Source organism: Helianthus annuus, chromosome 4 (genome assembly GCF_002127325.2).
Source record: "Helianthus annuus cultivar XRQ/B chromosome 4, HanXRQr2.0-SUNRISE, whole genome shotgun sequence".
Taxonomy (NCBI): domain Eukaryota; kingdom Viridiplantae; phylum Streptophyta; class Magnoliopsida; order Asterales; family Asteraceae; genus Helianthus; species Helianthus annuus.
In genome coordinates, this window is record NC_035436.2 from 172,482,604 (window position 1) to 172,505,348 (window position 22,745).

Consider the following 22,745-nt stretch of genomic DNA (forward strand, 5'->3'; position numbering starts at 1 on the left):
GTTTGCTTCAACAACCTGAAATTCCCAAATGGAAGTGGGAAATGGTGACAATGGATTTTATCACCAAGTTGCCAAAAACGAAAAAGGGAAATGATACCATATGGGTCATAGTTGACAGACTGACTAAGTCAGCTCATTTTCTACCCATCAAAGAGACGTATAGCTCAGATATGTTAGCTCAATTATACGTCGATAAGATAGTAGCGCTACATGGTATACCTATATCTATTATCTCTGATAGAGATACTAGATATACGTCACATTTTTGGAGAAGTTTCCAACAGTCGTTGGGCACTCGTTTGAATTTTAGTACGGCTTACCATCCTCAGACTGATGGTCAGAGTGAGCGTACTATTCAAACCCTGGAAGACATGCTTCGTGCATGTGCGATCGACTTAGGTGGTAGTTGGGATAAGCACCTACCACTGATTGAATTCTCCTACAACAATAGCTACCATTCCAGCATAAAGGCTGCGCCTTTTGAGGCCCTATACGGTAGGAAGTGTAGATCACCCATTTGTTGGGCGGAAATTGGAGATGTCCAGTTGTCTGGACCAGATATCGTCTTTGAGACGACAGACAAGATCGTTCAGATCCGTGATCGTTTGAAAGCTGCCAGGGATAGGCAGAAAAGTTATGCGGATCCTAAGCGCAAAGATTTTCACTTTGATGTAGGTGAAAAAGTGTTGCTTAAGGTATCACCTTGGAAAGGTGTAATGCGATTTGGAAAGAAAGGCAAGCTAAGCCCGAGATATATAGGACCTTTCGAGATAATCGAACGTGTCGGGGCAGTCGCTTACAAGTTAAACTTGCCTGAAGAGCTTAGTGCCATTCATAATGTGTTCCATATCTGTAATTTGAAGAAGTGTTTCGCTGACGATTCACTGGTTATACCGCATACAGATATACACATAGACGAAAGTCTAAAATTTGTGGAAAAACCTTTGTCGATTGAGGATCGACAGGTAAAGAAGCTTCGAAGGAAGCACGTGCCTATTGTTAAGGTCAAGTGGGATGCCCGTAGAGGACCCGAATACACGTGGGAAGTGGAATCCACGATGAAAGAAAAATATCCCCATTTGTTTGAATAAATCTCGGGGTCGAGATTTCTTTTAAGGGGGTGAGGATGTAACACCTCGAAAAAATTTCGTCCAATAATGTCTTGACACGTGTCATAAGGTTCCGTTATGTGAAAACATACTTTAGAGGGACTAAAAGTGACAAACAGTGAAAACTATGGAACGTAAGGGTCCAAAGTGTCAACAATGGATAAATAGACTCTATGATAACCCTACATAATGTTTATAACCTTTAACGGATGGTTCATGGATCATACGACGCGGAAATTGCACTAAAGTGAAGTATTGTAAACTATAGGGGCCAAAAGTGTCAACATGTTCAATTTATACCTCTGAGTGAACTTTTGGCAGACCCGAAGCTTTGTATAGCTAAAATATACTCACTAGAATATGTGGTAAAAATTTCATGAAGTTTCGTCAACGTATGAGAAAGTTATGGCCAAAACCGTACTTAAGGGACTAGAAGCGTCAACGTCGAATTCAGGACTTTTCGGTTGAGCGCAAAATTATCCGAGGGCATTACCATGTTGGTAAAAGTCCTAAGGTTCATAAAAACCAAGATTGGGGGTTTACGGGTCGAGAAAAGTAGCCGAAACATCACGTTCAAGCTCAGGGACCAATTCTGTCAATACACGAAAGTTGTTTGGCTGAACCAGAGGCCAGGCGACCCGCCTGGGATTGCCCAAGCGGGCCGCGTGGGTTGCCCAGCGACAGAAATCGTGTTTGGGTCATATTTGAGTCCGATTTTGAGTTGCTAACAGCTGGACTTGCCTCCTCTTGCACCAATAACATTACATGCAAGCCTACATCAACAGTAAACCTCAAATATTCAGCTTTAAATCCGAATTTGGCTCATTCTTGATCATTTACACTAGTAACCAAGAACACCAAGACTTGCAAGAGCTCTCAAAGCTTTTCTGGAGCATTTCTGAAGATCAAGGCCGACTCCTAGTGATCATATAACATCTATAGGACTATTGTAAGCCTTCAATTCGTTATTTAATCCATTCATGTTGTGTTAATTAGTAAAAGTCAAACTGGGTGTTCATAACCTTTGACTTTCTGATTAAACGAATTTCTTTCAGAAATTTCTCGAATTGAAACTTGTTATAGATTGGTATTTATGTGGGAAACAAACCCTCTAAAGGGTACTAACTGATTCCCACTACATGCATGCTTAATGTCGAGTCAAACCAAATTTTAAAAAGTCAACAGAAGTGATTTTTGCGAAAAATGACATGATTAATGATATAGATGACATGCAACCTGATTGATCATTGAAAATAACTTGTAACATATATATAAATGTGTTTTAATCATCATCAACTCGACACTCTATAGTATAGCCACGAATCGGAACCGAAAGTCTTGTAAAACGATTATTTCGTAGACTATCGATTCGGATTCATACATGCATGTACAAGATCTGTATTGGATAGCATTTTTGACTATTTTTATTTTAGTTAAACTTTCTGGAATTTTCCTTGATTGAGTCTATGTTTAGCCTATTCGAATGCTTGTTTCCGGTTTATGCATAAAGTTGACTATTTTGCCCTTTTTGATTTAAAACGGGATTTTTGGAAAAGTGAAAGGATGGAAATCTTTATTTTTATTATATAAACTTGCACCGAAAGTTTCGGATCAGTTGGTGGTCCAGATTGTGAGTTATGGCCATTAGCGTAAACTATGTTATAAATTTACATAAACGGTCCTTTTTGCGTAGAACCCGTTTTTGGCCACGTTTTGGTACAAAACTTTTTACCAACTGATTATATATAATATTCTGGGAATTTTGATGATTTTTAAGTAATTTTTGGCTGAACGGATCCTAGATCACCTAGCCATTTCGGTTTATGTCGGTTTTGACCGTTTTCGCCATAAAATGAGTTTTACACATCCTTTTGACCCGAAACCTTTTTCTACTGATTTTGTATGATGAATAAATTATTATAAGACTTCTGGAAATATAAAAATCTCAGATTTACTGTGAAAACCCGAAAACGCCCTTAAATCGTATTTTTAGCGTTTTAAGCGCATAGTAAGCGTTGTACTTGTTTTATACCTACAAGACTTATACCTACTGATGTAAATCACATATTTTCATATAATAACAGTAAGTATGATATTTTGAACTCAGATTTCCAGTTTTGGCATTTTTAGCCCTTGTGAAATTACTAAATTACCCCTACAGTGCATAGTTTGGTTTTAAATGATATATTTGACATATGGGTCATACCCTACTGATATAATATGTTATATTAAGCATATTTACTGTATGAACCAGACCCGAAACTCAGATTTCTAATTTTATCCTTTTATTATCTTTTAAATGACCAAAATGCCCTTCTAAGGCATAAATTGAGTTTAAAATTATCCCGGGCAATATAGAACATAACTTACTGATATAATATCATATTCTAAGCATATTAATTCAGGGAACTTGCATTTGAATCTTTTGGCTACCCGTATCGCCCTTTTCGCGTTCGGTACGGTTTACGTAACTAGTTTGCGTAAATTGACCGAAACAGGTCAAACGATATCGTTTTTGCTTCAAAATCCAGAATGTATTTAGTATACCCGTATTATACAAGTATTCAAACTTGTCGGGTCTAAATCACATTCTATCCGGTCTTTCGCTTAATCGTGCGTAAACCGTATCACTCCTAAAACTAACCGGTCAAAGCTTAAGCTTAAATAAAAGGCCGTTAGGAATCTAATAGGTTAATTATAAACCTTTGTTCCAGATTAGGAAGCCCGGTAAAAGCTACCACCACTTATCGTTTGTGACTTATACTTGCTCAGGTAAATACATTTTGACTTATTTTCCCTATACGGGCTTGGGGTACGGTATTTAAAATACCGCTTGATCGGGCGCACAAGTCCTGCTCCCTACGGGTGTTCAGTCTTGAATAGCTTGTGTGATTTCGTTTAAACAGTTTTGTCTTACTTAAAGGCTTTGGGGGGTTGTTGACCATGTCCCGGATATCCTTGGCATTATCTTACGAGATGGCCACGACCAGAGCACGGGGTGTAGGCGTACACCCGTCGTGTATAACTCTTTGATGTGGTGTGTCAATTAAATCTCTAGCCCGGACAGTAGATCCCGGGCCACCAGAGATATAAGTGCATGTAATTCGTTCACAAGTTCATATTAAATGATTATCCCAAGTTAATAAAAATATTTATGCCTTGTGCATTTAAATAAATTTTAAATCATTTTCTAAATGAGTCGGTCGATTTGTATTTACCAGTGTAAACTGACGTATTTTTCCCAAAAGATTAAGTGCAGGTACTATACGGAAATAGGCTGGCTGTTTCCTAGAGAGCGTCCACAATAGTCTCGCAAACTCGGACGACATTTATCTGTTGAACTATTTATTTCTATTTTTATTTGATCCGCCTGTGGATCCATTTCAACTACTGTGATATTTATTATTACACTTTATTTAAAAGTTGAAATGTTTCTATCCTGCTTCCGCTGTGCATTACTATATTGTGTTGATTGTCTATGACGATGCCAACTACGTCACTGTACCCCACACCGGGCCCACCGGTGACACGTGGAAATTGGGGGTGTGACAATACGTGGGAGGTTGAAGCAAATATGAGACAAAAGTACCCCTATCTATTTTGATAAATCTTGAGGACGAGATTTCTTTTAAGGGAGTGAGGATGTAACACCTCAGAAATCCATGGCGAATAATATGGCAACATGTGTCCAATCAACTCTCAAATATTCCCAATAAGTTGGACTAGAGGGACTAAATATGTAAAAATGTGGAAGTTTGGATGTGGAGGGGTCATTTGTGACAAAATGCCAAATTTTAGCTTCTAGAGGTCCGTAAGGCAATCATAATTTCTTTTGGCTTCTTAAGGTCCGTAAGGTATTTGAATTACTGTGGTTGCTGAGGTCCTTACGGACTGTAAGCCACCACCCCTTACGTTCCGTAAGGGGTGCGAGGGCAGAATGTAGCTGGCATGGCAGCAGCTGCTCCCCTGCCATTTTCCTCATGAAGTGCCACCTTTCCTCTGCTTCCTCCACCTATGTGGACACTATTCAACACCTGGGAGGCCTTGCTAATAGGTGGCATGATCTTATAACCTTTATGCAAGTATAAATGGGGGCCTTCATGAGCCTTATAAACTTGCACCTTCAATTCTTATAATCTCTTTGGAACAGCTTCTGATCAAGAGGCCTCCTCTATGGAGTTATAACACTCCCTTGAACACTTATAAGTGTTCTCCTTAGTCTCTTTTCATTTTATAGGCTAGTTCTTAGCCGAAAGTCAAGCAAATTGACTTTTGCTTTGTCAAGCCAATGTTCGAATCGAACATGGCTATATGATCATAATAATTTAAGTGTTAATCCCCTATGAGGGCACCTTCTGAAGATCACGTTAAGTTAGTCAAATGACGGGTTAAAGTTTTATTAAATAAAAGGTAAAAAACGCAGTTTTCGTAATTAATGTAAAATGGACTTCTAAGTATTGAAACCTTATTTTTTGACATTATGTCAGTTTGTGTAACATACTAGGACATGTTAAATCATGTCCAACCCATCATTTCTTGCTTAGAGCTCGGTTCGCAACCGAAAATCAAACAGTTTGACTTATTCTTTGACTTTCGATTCTGACCCGTTTAAGTTAGTTTAGCTACTGATTTGAAGTTGTTTTATGATCATATTATTGTATGAATAACCCTCTGAGGTTATACCATTTGATAATATCGTTTGTCAGGTTTTTATGCAAGTCCACATAATATGCCTAAATAATGACTAAAATGCCCTTTTTGCGCATAAATTGGTTTTAAAACATAATAAATATGTAAACTAAGTTTGAAACTAATGTAACATTATATTAAACACGTTTGGCATATTGGAATTAACATAGACCCATCTGATCACCCGATGCCGCCTATGCGCGTACGGTTGACATATATAGCATAGTTTATATAAGTTAGCCGAACCGATGCAAAACCTTTCCAAATTAGTTCTAATCAGAATGTATGATTGTTTGACCCATATTATACGAGTCATAGTACTTGTGAGGGTGCAAACCACATTCTATCCGGTCTCCACTTAATCTAGCGAAACGTACCTATTTACTATAAGTTAACCGGTCCAAGTCATATAACTTGAATAAGACCCGTTAACATTCTAACAGATCATAATTCCGTCCATTCCAGACTAGGAGCCTCTAGTAAACTATGCCTGTATTAGTTGTTTCGGTTAACGGTTGGGCTTTTATATCGTTGATTTGTAAAGACTAAGCTCAAGTAGATACTCTTAATCTATTTTCCCTATACGGGCTTGGGATACGGTAAAAATATTTGCCGCTTGGTCGGGTATGGGATCAATGACAAATGATGTCCAAAATCCAAATAACCTGTTTTAATCTGTTATGCTTGATAACTTAAACATTAAGGGTTAATGCGACTGTGTCCTGAATATCCACGGCTCACTTAATTGCAAGTGGCCACGACCTATGCACGGGATGTAGGCATACACCTGACAGACGCTATTATGCTCTATCATATTTTTTTAAAAGTGGCATGTCGGTTAATCATGTATCGACATTAAGTTCCGGGCCTCATATGTATTGACAAGCATGTAATACTGGTAACAAGATATATAATTTGTACCAAGTTATTTATGAAAATGATATACCAAATGGTATAAAAATGGTTTTGAAAAGATTTTCAAAACGTTTCGTTTAATTGTATTTACCAGTGAAAACTGGCGTATTTTCAAAAGACTAAGCGCTAGTAGCAAGTACGGAATAGGCTGGAGCTGCTCGGTAATTGCATATTGGAATTTGCGACTCCACACAAAAGCCTAGTAGTCTTAAGATTCATTTTTTTATATTTCAATCTGCCTGTAGATCTTTAGTACACTTTCCGTCTGTATATTATTTTGAAGTTTCGGACAATTATACTTTGTAATAATTATTTTATAATCCCAAGACTTCCGATGTGCTAAATGTGAATATCTATATCAATCGTCAGGCATAAAACCCAAGTCCGGGCCCATCGGGAAATCATGGTGTGACAGTTATATGGCTCATATACACCATGTGAAAATAAGATTTTACCATGTGTGATTATTAGGACCCTATATAATTGGCGATTTAGAGTGAAATCTAAGTGATTAGTTTTATGTCTTTCCCGGTTTTATCTTATAATTTTGAAGTTATGACTTATAAGCTAGGATAAATTGCATTTACGTCCTTTATGTTTCAATATTTCATCAGACGGTGTCCTTTAACTATGAAAATTACATTTGATATCCTTTATATTACTGCTTCTCGTCCGGTAGTGTCCTTATAGCTTAACCTAGTTACTTTTTAACGTTAAAGCTAGCCATGTGCTACTCACATGAAGGCATAATGGTCTTTTACAACCTCATTTAAAAACTAAATAAAAAATAAATTAGTTATATATATTTATATTTGTATTTATATTTATATTTTTATAAACCGATAAATATATAATTATGTTTCTTTCTCTTAATCTCTCCATCACTCTGCAACAATAAACCACCAGATCCTCCATGACCAAACCCACCACTGACCACCCTACCTCCCACCGTCCATCTCCTTCACTAATGAACACCATCCACAAACAATATACTTATTCGACTTTGTGAAGCCCCACCTTTATTTTTGTTCAATTTTAGAAACTCCAACTCAATCTCTGTTCGGTTTTGTGAAAGCAACCAGAAAAATGATCTTGGTGCCGACGATTTTAACGATGATGGTAGCGGCGATATTCAAGCCACGATTGCAAGATTGTAATAGGTTTTTGTAGCGGTATTTAACACCCACGCCGGCGATTCCATAACCTTCAACGAATCACCACTTCTCTTAATCAATCTCACCGCAATCCAATACAATGATTCTCATGCTAAGAACAATATCAATTCACACGATAATTTGAAGGATACAAAGGATTCGCAGAAGTCGTCAGAGATCCCTCCCCCACCAGAGAAACCGTTGGCCGGAGATTGTTGCGACAACGGGTGTGTTCGATGCGTATGGGATGTGTATCACGGAGAACTTGCATAATAGAACAAACTTTATAAAGGATAATAATGATTTTTAAAAATTTTTCATAAATGATTCAATTGTTTTAATGATACAATTTGGAATTCATGATTTACAATTTCATTATGTATATATGTTTGGTCGCCACAATGATTTTGAAACCCTAATTTTATGAAAAGGGGGAGAGGAACACCTTCTATTGCAAAAAATGTGGTCAAAAGACAATACTACCCTCACGTGATATGCACATGAGGGGATTTAACTAGAAAAGTTAACTGGGTTCGGAGGAAAGGACACTGCCTGTTGATATGTTTTACGTAAAGGACAAAGAGTGCAATTATTATAGTTTAATTAATTATATTTAATTAAATAAATATATCATCATCATACTTAGTAACGCCCCGCTTGTGGTATGCGCATATGATGTATGTGTGGGCTCTCGGGGGGCAAAAGTGAAAGTACACTAATTTTAACGTTATTTTACTAATTTCATGAAAATAACGTTAAAAGAGGGGGATTATTAATCATGCATCATGTGGTTACATTGATAGCCGAATGATAAAGGGGTAATGCACTAATCGGCCTTTGTCTCGATTGCTGAGTGTTATGTGCCTTATGTCCAAGACTTGATGCAAAACTACTATTGAGCTGGGGGTCTCACTGGAAGCAACCTCTCTATTCCTACGGGGTAGGGGTAAGGTTGTCTACATCTTACCCTTCTCAGACCCTTTTTTTGAACGGCGAAATCGATTTCATTCATTAAGTCAAACTAGCACTAGCAAGCTGCTAGAAACCAACATACAGACCATTACAGACACCAACTATAATAAGCAAAACATGCCAACAATCACTCTATATTAAAAATGCACCATTTTTCCCATTCCAATGAACCCAGATTAGATCTATTCTTTACCCACAAAAATGACGTTGCTTTGATCTCCTCTATTAGAGCCGAAACATGGACCGATTTGGCAGAAAAAACCAGATTGTTTCTTGCCCTCCATAAGCTCCAGCAGGCTGTTAAGATTATAGCCTGAACCACTTTACTTTTAGACTTGTTTAAGTTTAGATGTTTATGGTAAAGGAGTAGGTCTCGAACTAAAAATGCATATATATTCAGAATCATACACCAGCTTGCAACCCATTGCCATACCCGAGTTGCCATATAACAAGATGTCAACATATCCTCCATTGTTTCCGTTCCTTCTCCACACAGGCGACATTCCGAAGATGCAACCTAAACATTCCTTTTCATCAACGTTGTATACGTAGGCAACCGTTCCATTTCAGCTCGCCAACCAAACAAATTAACATTTAAAGGTGTCCAATTGTTCCACTCCATGTTGAATGAGCTAGATGTGTAGCAGGTGTTTAGTGCATTTTTAACCGACTTTACAGAAAAACCCCTTCTTTATCCGCCAACCAAATCCATTTATCCTCCTGCTGTTTTATTTCCATTTGGTTCAGAAGACCAATACAGTTTGCAAGTTCACTTACCTCATCCGTTTCAGATGGATCCTGAAACCACCTCCAATGCCATTCAATTGAGTTGTTAACGAGTGAGTATGCATCAAAAACTGAACAATCTTTGACAACCTCAAGTTGAAAAAGAGAGGGAAACATGTCCTTAAGCAGCGCATCAGTTGCCCAAGTGTCAATCCAAAACTTGATTCTCTTGCCATTACCCACTATGCCCTTAATCAAGCGATCTAGTTTTATGTTTTCTGCTTTAAGATCTGACCCAATTTTGGCAATGGTTGCCCAGTGCCTGGAGTTGAAACTTTATAAGGAATGAAAGGCCAGCTTCGCTGTGAATAATGGACAATAGACACCACTTGGAACCAGAGATCACTACTTTCAATTTTGGCCTGCCACCACCATTTAGACAAAAGAGCTAGGTTAGTGTTTCTAAGAGACCCGAGACCTAGACCTCCTGAAACTTTGGGAGCAATAACACGCTTCCAAGCAATCCAGTTGATCTTCCTATTTTCAGAGTTGCCAGCCCACAGGAAGTTCCTTCTGATAGACTCCAAATGCTTAAGAACTTTTTTCGGTGCCTTATAGATAGAGAAGTAGTGTGTGGGGAGGCTATCCAACACCGCCTTAATCATTGTGACCCTGCCGCCCAATGACAAGGTAGAAGTTTTCCATAGGGCCAACCTGGATTCAAAAGTATCCACCACTGGTTTCCGGCTCTGAACATGGTTCATATTGCCCCCGACATTCAAACAAAGGTAAATAAAAGGAAATTTTACCAGCTTCGCAGCCAAGATAAGATGCCATTTCATCCAGTTCAAGTCTACTTACGCACGTGCCAAACAAGCTGGATTTATTGGAATTAATTCTTAGGCCCGACGCGAGATGGAAGCGTCGGAATAATCTAAGGACGTTGGACAAGCTTGCCTTTGACCATTGTCCGACTAATAGCGCATCATCAGCGTATAATAAATGGGATAGGCAAGGTCACTATTAGGAAGTTAAATGCCTTGTATGAACCCCAATGAGATTGATTTGCTAAGCATAACCGAAACGACCTCCATAGCTATAACAAAAAAGGAAAGGGGATAATGGATCTCCTTGCCTTATCCCTTTTGTGCATTGGAATTCCCATGTTGGGGACCCGTTGACAAGAACCGAGCGACGGGCAGATGCTAGAATACCTCAAATCCATTTCCTCCAAAGCGGGTTAAAATTCATTTGAGCTAATATGGAGTCAAGAAACCCCCAGTTCAGATTATCAAAGGTCTTTTCAATATCAATTTTCAGCAAAAAGGCTTGAGACTTTCGTTTCCTTACCCAAGAGAGCACTTCATTGACTATAGGCGGACACCGGATAAGAAAGTGGTTTGCATTTCGGAAACCACCGAACCTATTACACCCTTTAACCGGATTGCAAGTACTTTCGATATCACCTTATTTATACACCTAATTAGGCTAATTGGGCGATACTCATCAAGAGATAGCGGGTCAACACATTTGGGTATAAGCGCAATGAAGGACGAACTACAACCTTGATTAATTTCGCTTTGCTATTAATGGGATTTACTGAGTATGATAATGATATTTAATTAAAACAAAACCTAACTTTTATTTAATTTCAAGATTTGTCCTTCAGATTCCTCACGCCGGATTGTTTTTCGTCCTTCCTTCGATGCCGACATCAATGGAAGTCGACAAATTCACGCTCTTAGTACATCTCCCTGCAATTAATTGTGGACGGCTATAACATGCTTATCATCTAAACAGTTTGGAACCTTCGTAATTAATAGTGGTTTTTCTTCTGTTTGACCAATAAATATCTTAAATCAAATCAAGAAGTTTAGAAAAAGAATAATTTAAAAAATAGGAATGGAAAAAGAAGCAAAATTGGGTAGGATGACCGTTAACAGAAGTTGCGGGATCAATATCACGAATCGGTACATAAAGTCGAGTAAAAGTGATTCGAGAAATGGGGCCATTGCTCCATACTTCTGTTGAAAATTTTCATTATGCTTTTGTCTTGTTTAAGAATAAGCAAATTCAAATTACACCTAATTACAGCTTTACTACGGGTAATTTTGTCAAGCAGCCTATTGGATGATAATTTCTCTTCCAAAATCATGAAAGTTGAGTTTCACCTTTTTTTAATCACTAACTTCTTGACATAAAATAATAAGAGAAAATAATTGAAAAAATCTTGGATAGAACCCGGTTGCTTGAGTTCGTTAGGTAAGGTTATGTGTAATAGTTTCACATTCATTTACTGTTAGGTCATAAAGTCATTGTCAGATGATTGTCGTGTAGACATGAGCTTTCACTCACTTTTTTTCATTTGTGTGTAATGAATTATGAGTTTTGAGTATCCACAACTCATTAAATTAATATCTATATCAAATAAAATTATAAATAAAAAATAAAAAGAAAAGGGTGGATTTTATTGGTTGAGAGCCTTGGGGAGTTGGGGTCCACCAAACCCTTCCCATCTTGACGTTGTTGTCAGTTTCACGCCACTCTTTTTTTACGCCCAATAACGCCCCTTGGAGCGGTATTAACGCCCTAGCCTTGCCACCTCGTCGGAGGCGTTAGGGCATTACAGATGGTCTAAACTACAAGATACCTAGTGTCTAATAAATTAAGCTTTATCATTGATACTCGTAACGATTTAAACAACTTAGAGCATTCACATCTAATTCCCTATTTAACTAAAAATCTTTGTTCTCTTAATGTATCTCTTATTATATATAACCTTTTGTTTTGACCGCTGAGGTTATATGTTTTTGTATTTGAAACTCGCTAATATAAACTTTCTCTCTCAACTGAATGTGGGCGTGAGGGGATAGTCAAGAAATGACAATGCTGTTAGCCAAAACTCAAGATATTGTTGATTTTGGTCTTTTATAACATATTATTTTTATTTTTTTTCATTAGTGTACACTTTTATAACATATTATTTTTAGTTAAAATTTACATATTTTATTTTACTCTTATACATTATTTAATTTGGCCGATTTCTGGGTTTTTTAATGAACCAAAGCGATATCATTTATTTTTTGGTTTTTTCTTTCGCTTGCTATAGCATGTGTTGGTAGCATAACGAACCGCTATCGATCGAATTCATATAGCGTCCGCGCGGATTATATCTCGCTAGTTTGTTAAAAATCTCCCGCATCCCATTCCTCACCCCCAAAAGTATGGGGATTTACTTTAGCCTTCCCTAAAAATATGAGGACGGGGAATGAGATAGCGTGGTGTTCGGTGGCGGGTCTAACCCAAAAATATAGTAATATCCTATTTTTTTTTTTTTGGATTAGAGATATCCTTTATATAAAAAAAAAATTACACTACGTAGATGGAGTTGAATGATATTTTTAGGTGATTTCCCTGAATTTCAAGTAGAACGTAAAATACTTTTATAGAAGTGAGTTTCTCGATAACTTTGGAGGTCACCTTTGTCAAATAAGGCTACGCCTATTCATATTGCCAACCCATGCTAATCGCTTTGCAATATCCTTCTACTTCGTCTAGAAACGTCAAGACTTCTATCTTTTTATTTAGGGGTTGGTTTACAACTATACCCTTACTTCAGTCGTCCTTGTTAGCTTACCAAAATTGATGCTTGCGCTTACCAAAATTGATATTTTGCGTCTAATTATTGAAAATTTGAAACAATTGAAATGAACATGTATAGAGATGAGTTTATAGCACTGAGTTGTAGCAACCTAAGTCACGTATCTAATTATAAACTTTATCTCATACATGGTCTAGTATCTGTTTGGTATATACCCGTTTGGTTCATGGGTCTCCTGATAGTAAGGAAAAGTACACTACGTTATTTTATACTTAAAAAAAAAAAAAATTTAGAAGGCAAGGCTCCATTTCTCCTTCTTAGTACATAAAACATACAACTATGCTATAGACATGAATTATAAAGTACTAAAACAAGTCGTGTTCATGCTTGATACTTGTATTAATCGAGTCGTCTCTAAGCTATTAAACATGGGCGAATAATTGGGCTCCTAAAAAGGTGTCACGCCATCAACTAACCCTAAAGAGGAAGGATTTAAGACGAAAGGTGTTTTCTGTGGGAAGGTCACAGAATCTTGCAAGCACATTTTTATCTCTTGCTCCTTTGCACAATCTATGTGGCAAGATATCTTTCAATGGTGTAAAGTTTAGTCGATCTATGCTTTTAGTTTACCGGATCTTCTTGGTTTGCACGATTTCATCCAAGGCTCCAAGAAGAAGAAGAATGCGTTGCATGCCCATTGTTTTAACAGCTCTTTGGTGTTTATGGCGTATGCGCAACGATAAGGTATTTAATCGGGCATCGGTTTCTTTGTCGAAGGCTGTGGAAGATACCAAAACTATGAGCTTCTTGTGGGTGAAGAACAGATCGAAGGATCACTTGATTACATGGCCACAGTAACATTTTTTTTTTGCCAGGTTGATTATGTGATTTTGAAACTGGACCTTGAATTTATAACAAAATCCCATATTTGATCAATTAGTGCTAATTTCTCATATAATTTAGGATTAATGTTAAATAAGTTAACGCTTTTAGTTAAGAACTTTAATATACATGGATTTAATTAATACTACTACATGTGCTAAATTTGATTGATTAAAGTTAAAAGAGACATCATAGCAACCTCACACGTAGAACAAACAAAGTTGTTTGTTTTTCGTGTCCACAATCTAAGATCTTGCAACCAGACAGCCTTTCCAATAACACAAAATTAAAACTACTGAAAACAAGCTCTTCTTAAACCATGACTCTTACTTAGTATCCTCTTAAATCAAGATGATCAACAATAAGTTTCCAAGAAATCAGCCACATACATAAAGTTCAGAAATTGCTGTTCTCAGACTCAGCAACATATTTCTCACCATCTACAAAAACAGCAAATGCATCAAATCAAAACAAGTAAACAATTTCAAACAAAACAACTAGCAATTTGGTCTAACAGAATTTTACATGCCAACACAAACAAACAAAATCCCACTCTTACAGAATGAATACAAAATCAAATTGGGGAAATCACCATATTCTTCCTTACCTTTTTTATTTCCCAGATAAGATACTTGATTTGCTCAGGCGCCCGCTATTTGATGTATTGAGAGACCCATTTGAAACCATCACCGTAACCCATTTTGCGCACAATGCTGCACATAAATACCTCCAAGGGGCGGACACTTGAATCTTGAAGATTTACCTTCCCTTTGCCAGTCGTCACACCTGTCAGTCCAAGGTGGTAACGCAGCTCGTCTTCTGAGGCTGCATATGGTATATCAATCTTGTTTCCTAAAATCAGAAAGGGGACTGCAGACAGATTCTCGTCAGAAAGAAGTGCATCTAGTTCCTTTTTTGATTCGGCAAACCGTTCTTTATCATATGCATCTACTAGATACACTACGGCATCCACCTGGAATACATGTATCTCAACTCATTATCATAAATAAACAACACAAAATCCCACAAACAAGTTAATCATTGTTACCCCCACCCTTCAAACACACAACAATCGATGTTATACACAAAACATTATTTCCCACTTTTGCTAATACCTAGAATCTTGATGACAAAATTATGTCCATCGCATCAGATGGGGCATTCATACTATGCAAGCATGATTGAGATTAATTAGAATTATACCATGAGATTTTATAGTTTGACGCTATCATGCCTTACGTAAGTATACAACTTTTCCAGTATCAAAACATGTGTGAAATACTGAAGTACATTGAGCATTTGAGCAGATTGGTTTTCATATCTTATCACATCATGTGACCATTTTTTTGCAGACTTGACACAAAAAGTTTTGCTTTCGAAGGGGCATTAAAACAGTATAAACAAGCGTGATTGATATTATCAATAATCATACCATGACATTTTATAGGTTGGCGTTATCATGCCCTATACGAAAGTATATAACTTTTCCGGTATCATAACATGTGTGAAGCACTGAAGTACATTTTAAGCAGATTGGTTATCATATCTTACATCCTGTAGCCATTTATTTGCAGACTTGAAATCATGTAGCCATATCATATCCAAGGAATATGACACTACTCAATCCTTCCATATGTCTTTACTCTTAAGTTACTTGATGAATATAAGTTACTCATTTGGGATCTAACAAGTTTCCACATGAACTCAAATCTTGGTCATTCGGCTTCTAGACAACAAACAATGAAATAAATACAGGTTGCAGTATCCATCAAACTGCTCTGTGACGGATAGAATGAGATCTTGAGGATGAGAAATCTATGTAGTAGGTCTATACATGTTCTAAGTCTAAGCTAATTTTGTCTGTCTAAAGGAATTGCCACAACCATCAAAGTTTCAGTAGCACACAAGAAAAACCATAGTTGTTAATAGTGAATAGTGGACGATAGCGACAAGCTACCAATACGCTACGTAGCAATAACAATGAAACAGCGGGTGCAATTTCATATTTAGTGATACACTAGAAGAAAGTTTTAAAAAGATTTTACATGTATAATTTATCAAAATTCTGGTAAATATGGAAGATATACGCTTTTTTCATTCCTGAAACAGAAAAAAAAACCTAAATACGCTTCTTTTTCAATCTCTATTTATCAAAAAAAGGAAAAAAAAAAACTATATCCACTATTTTCAAGCTATTTCGGCGCTAAACATCATAGTAAGAAACTCACCGTTCGCTACGCTATCCGCTACAGCAAGCGCTATGCTCGCTATTAACAACTATGAGATGAACATCTGTTAAAAAGGTGAGAATTTGAAAATTTGATTAAACTGATGAAGTAGATTTAAAACGAGTCAAGTTTCCCCATGATGTCCTTAAGGTCTTATACGTTCAAAAAGAATTAGCAAGAAAAACAACTCAACTAGGGGTGTTCAATACACCTTGAGGAAAACCAGAATCGAACCGAATTTATTCAACAAATGCAATTGAATGAGATTTCGGTTTATGAATCGCTTTTTGGACCTGAGTGATATTCAATGATCAACTTTTAAGATGCCTTATTTTCTATTCCACCAAACTTGAAACCCGAATGTAATGATACACGTATAGTTTTAGTTATATACTTATTTCTAATTATGTATTTGGTATTTATAGTTTGAACAATTTGGGCATTTTACACTTTGGATTATTGTAATCACTTTATGATAATGTGATCAGTTACTCGATATGATAGTATGATTCACTTTGGAAAGATTCATCTGTGTATATTTTCATTTCCAACCTGATTTGCAGTTAGATACTGTTTTTAATTCGGTTTGAAATGTGAATTCACTATGGCTTTCTTCGTTCAAGAAATTAAATATATATATATGTATGTACACACTTTATTTCAGTTTAAACTGAATTCAAAGCAAACTCAAGTTCAAATAATCATATTCAAATTGTTTTTAGAGTTTGAACTCTGGTCAGTTTTCAATTAAGCTCAAAAATCATAAACCTGAAATCAAAAAGACCAAAAGTGGGCCCAATGAACAGTCCTAAACTCAACCTAAAAAGGCACTTATTGTGCTGATTGTTTTTTATCAAGGAAGTACAAAATTAGATTACCCATTTTAATTTAGCTACTTGTATTAAACAAAATGCCTAGTGTTTTGTTGCCAGATCTTAACAACTCTTGGGCTCTTAAGTATCCCGTACCAAACTGACTTATGGTGAGGCCTGCTGAAGCCTTAAAAACAGTTTTAGGGTTTTCACGTATGCCTGTTCTGTGTTCTTCGATTATTCTTGTTGTCAGTCATGAGTGAAGACATTTAATCCTTATTAGTTCACAAGTAAAAGAATGAAGAAAGTCAGAGTGGTTAAACCGTAAGAAAGTTAGAAGATACGTTTAGTTTAATTAGCATGTTAGTATAGTTAGTTTATTAAATTATTTAATTATTTAATTATTTGAATAGAGTTTAAATTGGGTTAGGATTCGTCATTCGTATGAGTATATATAGTATAAATAGATAAAAGGTTATTCATTGCCACCCTTTTTATTTCCGGTTTATAATAAAAATAGTCGAACAAGTTGTACAATACTATGTGTGTTTTGTGTTCGTGTTTGGAGACTAATTTTCCAACAATCAGTTAAAAAGTTATCCTACACCAAGAGCTATACAGTACATTAATACCATTGCATGTATTGACCAATGACATGTATTTACTTCAAACTTCAGCAAACGAACTTGTGACCAAATAAATCAATATCAACTACTTTTTACCAAAACGTTCCAGCACCAAACGCATATAAACAACCAGTTTGATTGATGACACCACGTACTAATAGTGAATTCAAATAATATCACATACTAACTACTAATTGTGCCATAACAATTAGCTAATCATTATGAGATTGTATATATAGTTTTTACTACTAGATCTATACACACACATTCATAAACCGTCAAGTAGCACAAAACAAAAGCACCACAAAATCATCAGATAAAAAAAAATCCTATTAGATATAGTAAGGAATTCATTCTAAGTAAACATCTTTCAAAGCAAAAATAACTTGCATTTTGCATCTCAAGATCTGACAAATTGAAATTACAACAAAACATACACACACAAACATAACTGTAGATACATCAAAAAAATCAAGCATACATTTAAACGATGTTCAATCAAACAACAGCAAGATGAAAACAAGTCATACCTTGGCGTAATAATCCTTCCAGACTCTACGAGCAATCTGATGACCTCCTAAATCAAACGCTTTGAACTTAATCTTCCCTATACTCAATTCTTCCGACGTCGGATGTTGCGTCGGTTGATGTTGAACTAATCTCTAAACAAATCAATCAAATCAAACACATCTAGGTCAAAATCAAACCAAAACAACACAAATTGACATCAAATCACACACATCTAGGTCAAAATCAAACCACAAACAACTCAATCAACAACATCAAACACAAATCAAACAAAAACAAACCTCATCTTTCAACATATGAAGCAACGTCGTTTTACCGGCGTTATCGAGGCCAAGGAACAAGATCTTCGCTTCCTTCTGCCATAAACCGAGTGACGCAAGGATGCCGTAGAACCAATCGAACAAAAACATCGTTGAATTGAGAGAATTGATCGAATTTGTTCACAGATCTGGAGTTGCACAAGCGGTTATGTTTATGGATCTGACCTATTTCTGTAACAGTTGGAGTGTTTGGCTAATGCGACAAATTTCGATTGGTTCACGTGCTTCGCCTTATTTACCGGTTAATGGGTTCAAACACACGGCCCCATTGTTTCAATTTCAAACCCTAGATGTTCATTGGGCCAGCTAATGGGACCGAAGTTAATGAATATGTTATATGGCCGGCCATATGGGGCCCGGTTTACTTTATCTGGGCTGGATAGTGATTTCCATCAACTCTACTGGCCCAGTAGATAGTGGATCATTTATGGTTCATGTTTCTTTCTACGTGTTTGATTGGCACATGATGTTATGGACTTGTGGTTGTGAGTTGAAGTGGTAATTTTAGGTTCAATTAGTTATGAGTTTTTTTTTTAACGGCAAATTTGGTTTACTAACAGAGCACTGGAGTATCATCGTGCCACCTACGAAAACCCGATGATATCCATCTCCACTAGGCAATCATACCTATACACCAATGTAGAAAGAAACCCAATAAATATGGGAAAACTTCCTTGTGGGAATCGAACCCAGGATCTAATGGTCCTTAAGCCTCATCCCACTACCAATGTGTCACTAGGCTATAGAGTTGTGATTGTGTTCTTACTAAAATTGTTAAAAGTAGTGGTTAGACCTTCGTGTCTCAAAGACGAATAACTGAACCATAACTGAGAAATTGGACAGAATTAACTTGTCAATTGAGAAACCGATGGTTGGTTTATGGTCTTTCTCTATAACCGAGTTTTATGTATTGGTTATGATTATATGGTTGGTTATATCATTTATATGGTTGGTTTATGGTCTTTCTCTATAACCGAGTTTTATTTTTTGTTATACGTAAATACAAAAAATAACCCAACTTTAATTAAAGAGTTAATTACACAAATGAGTCCTGTGTTTTATACCTAATTTCGCCTTTGGGTACTAACTTTTTATTTTAACATATTTAGGTTCTATGGTTTCAATTTTGTAACACCTTTGGGTACTAACACCAAAATTAGTTAATTAATGACTAAAATACCCTTGCATTTTTTTAAGTTTATCAATGTAACACATTTGAGTACTAACACCTAATTTTATTTAAGTTTAAATCAATTTTACAAAATCTATTTATTTTTTTTCATCTTTTTATTATATCTCATAATTAACATAAAGTCTATTTATTTTTTTATTTTTATATTTTTATTAAATTTCTTATTTAACATAAAATCTGCTTGTTACACCAGTATATTTTTTTTAAATAAAATCTACTAGCTATATAGTTTTATGTAAATTAAATTTCTTACTAGTTTTAAATAATGTAAACCTTACTTGTTTTGAATTTTGGATATATATGATTGATAATAATAATAATAATAATAATAATAATAATAATAAATATCTTTCATGTAAAAAAAAGCCATTTTTAACTTGTTTTTTGTTCATTTACATTTTACTATTTTAGAAAGATATTTAATTTACATAAAATCTACTAGTTGCACCAGTAAAATCTACTAGCTATATAGTTTTATTTAAATTAAATATCTATTTTACAAAAAAAAAAACGAGTTAAAAAAAGGCTTAAATTTTTTTAGTTTTATCTAAAATACCTAGCTATATAGTTTTATCTAAAATACCTAGCTATATAGTTTTATGTAAATTAAATATCTTTCTAAAATAGTAAAATGTAAATGAACAAAAAAAAAACGAGTTAAAAAAAGGCTTAAATTTTTTTACATGAAAGATATTTATTATTATCAATCATTTCAATCCAAAATTGATAACGAAAATTTAATTACATAAAACTATATAGCTAGTAGATTTTATTTAAAAAATCTATTTAAAAAAATACTGGTGTAACAAGTAGATTTTATGTACCCAAATTGATTTAAACTTAAATAAATTTAGGTGTTAGTACCCAAATGTGTTACATTGATATACTTAAAAAAATGCAAGGGTATTTTAGCCATTAATTAACTAATTTTAGTGTTAGTACCCAAAGGTGTTACAAAATTGAAACCATAGAACCTAAACCTGTTAAAAAAAGAAGTTAGTACCCAAAGGCGAAATTATGTATAAATCACAGGAACCATTTGTGTAATTAACTCTTAATTAAAACCAACTATTTTTTTTTTAATTTATAAAACCAATATGTAATTTAAAAATAAACTAGGCTTTTTAAGGCATTTATGAATGATGTATATATCATTTTCTCATCTTTCTCTTTTGATGCTTTTTATTTGTACAAACTTTTATTTCCTTTATTTGAAATACGATTGAATTGACCTGCACCAAAAACAAACGGTGAATTAACCGGTCTTTTTATTAAGAACCGATTATATGTAACCATCACTAGTGCTCTAGTGGTGGTCATGGGTATTTAAGTTACACCTATGGTGGGCCCGGGTGAGTTTTCCACTTCAGGTCTCAAGTTCGAGTCTGCGTGATAGGGGTTTCTCATTGAGGGGTTTAAATTGAGGATCTATTGTGTGAGAGGGCTCTCTAGCGTGGACCCGGTTAAGACAACGTATGCTAGATCTCCCGACATTCGAGAATAATTCACACCTTTCAAAAAAAGTTGTTTACAAAAACTAAAAAGCCGAAATACTAGTTATAGGTTCGGTTTTAACTCACAACTGGAAACGAGTGTTACTTGTTCCCGGTTAAGATTCAAATTATATGTATAAAATATACAATCCATGTTGATTTTAATCATTTTTTATTTGATGTCAAAAATCACGAACCAAATCAAGTGATGGGTGGGTAAACAACGAGACGAAAGGAAGAGAAAAAACCCACATGGACACCACTGTCGAGGCACGTGAACCCCTCATCCACAAAGCACGTGCCTGCTCTTTGTATTTAGTATACCAAAGTCATCTTCATATCCATTTATCAACTTACATCACATGCATACATTATCAAATTCACCGCCTTTTTTTAATCTAGGTTACTGTTTTTTATTTCTAATCATTTTAAACAATTTAAAATTATATATGAAACATGTTTACAGGAATGATACATCGAATGTAGATGATAATCGAACACACATAACCTTAACAACACTCAACATACAAATCTCGTGATCTTATAAACAACATCAATTAATTTACATGTGAGTATATAAACGAAGTCTACTGGTTGTGAGTTACTTGAGATTAGCTTGCTAAAAATCTAAATTAATATGAGGTAAGAGTTTATATTAAAGCTCGTTTTAATAAACGAGTCCAAGCTTTACTAGCTTGCAAGCCAAACAAGCCTATTATTTATATAAGCTTTATTATATGTATTTAATATATAATTACATTTTAATTATTATTATTATATAAATATATGACAAAAAAAAACTACATAATATATATTATGTAATATATAAAGTTAGTTTTAATATTTCATAACTGTGTATGTATGCATGCATGCATGCATGTATGTATGTATAATGGTTAGATCAAATACAAAGTCTCTTAAACATAAGAAGTCGTTAGAAGGGTATCAAACGGACTCCGATTGACCTCATTCAAGTAGCATTACAACCGTCTCATCGAACTCTACGATATGAGATTTTAGGTTTTCACTTTTGGATGTATAGCTTGTAAATTTTAGAATTTTTGTTCATATTTTTTTTTATTTTCTATGTTTGCGTCATTGTGTCTTTTTTCCTTGACATTGTGTTATATTTTGCGATCCATTACGTCTTTATCCACTTCTTAGATTTAGGAGACTTTATAAAATAACTTCATCTATATGTATAAATAGATAACTAAATAATTAATATATGTTTGCTTGGGCTCGCTTGTTCACATCCCAAATCTCATGTAGTGTGAGAGGGTTTAAGACAATTCGGTTAAGGTTGTCTATCATCTGATATCACAAATTTTTTTAGTGTTATGAATTTACATCGAGATAGTTAGTAAACGGTCAATAAGCTTTCACTAAACAGTTTAGAATTTGAGTCATTAACCTTTCTTAATATTAATATTTTACTTTAATCTGTTAGTATTAGATAATTGTTAAAGGGGGGTCATTTGATTATGTGTTAAGAGAA

General features: G+C 35.2%; 1 protein-coding gene across 2 annotated transcripts; it reads right to left on the reverse strand.

Annotated features, from left to right (window-relative positions):
* Positions 1-14,203: 14,203 nt before the first annotated feature.
* On the reverse strand, positions 14,204-18,829 carry LOC110909919 (GTP-binding protein SAR1A). 2 transcript variants are annotated; one of them, XM_022154648.2, is made up of 4 exons: positions 18,524-18,829; positions 18,245-18,376; positions 14,656-15,021; positions 14,204-14,488 (listed from the first exon to the last, which is right to left on the reverse strand). In XM_022154648.2, the coding sequence occupies exons 1-3, from the start codon at positions 18,650-18,652 to the stop codon at positions 14,701-14,703; spliced, it is 582 nt and encodes a 193-aa protein (XP_022010340.1). In that variant the 5' UTR covers positions 18,653-18,829; the 3' UTR covers positions 14,204-14,488; positions 14,656-14,700. The 2 variants fall into 2 exon arrangements, with proteins under 2 accessions (XP_022010340.1, XP_035844510.1); XM_035988617.1 differs by having other exon boundaries at positions 14,204-15,021; positions 18,524-18,824.
* Positions 18,830-22,745: the final 3,916 nt, after the last annotated feature.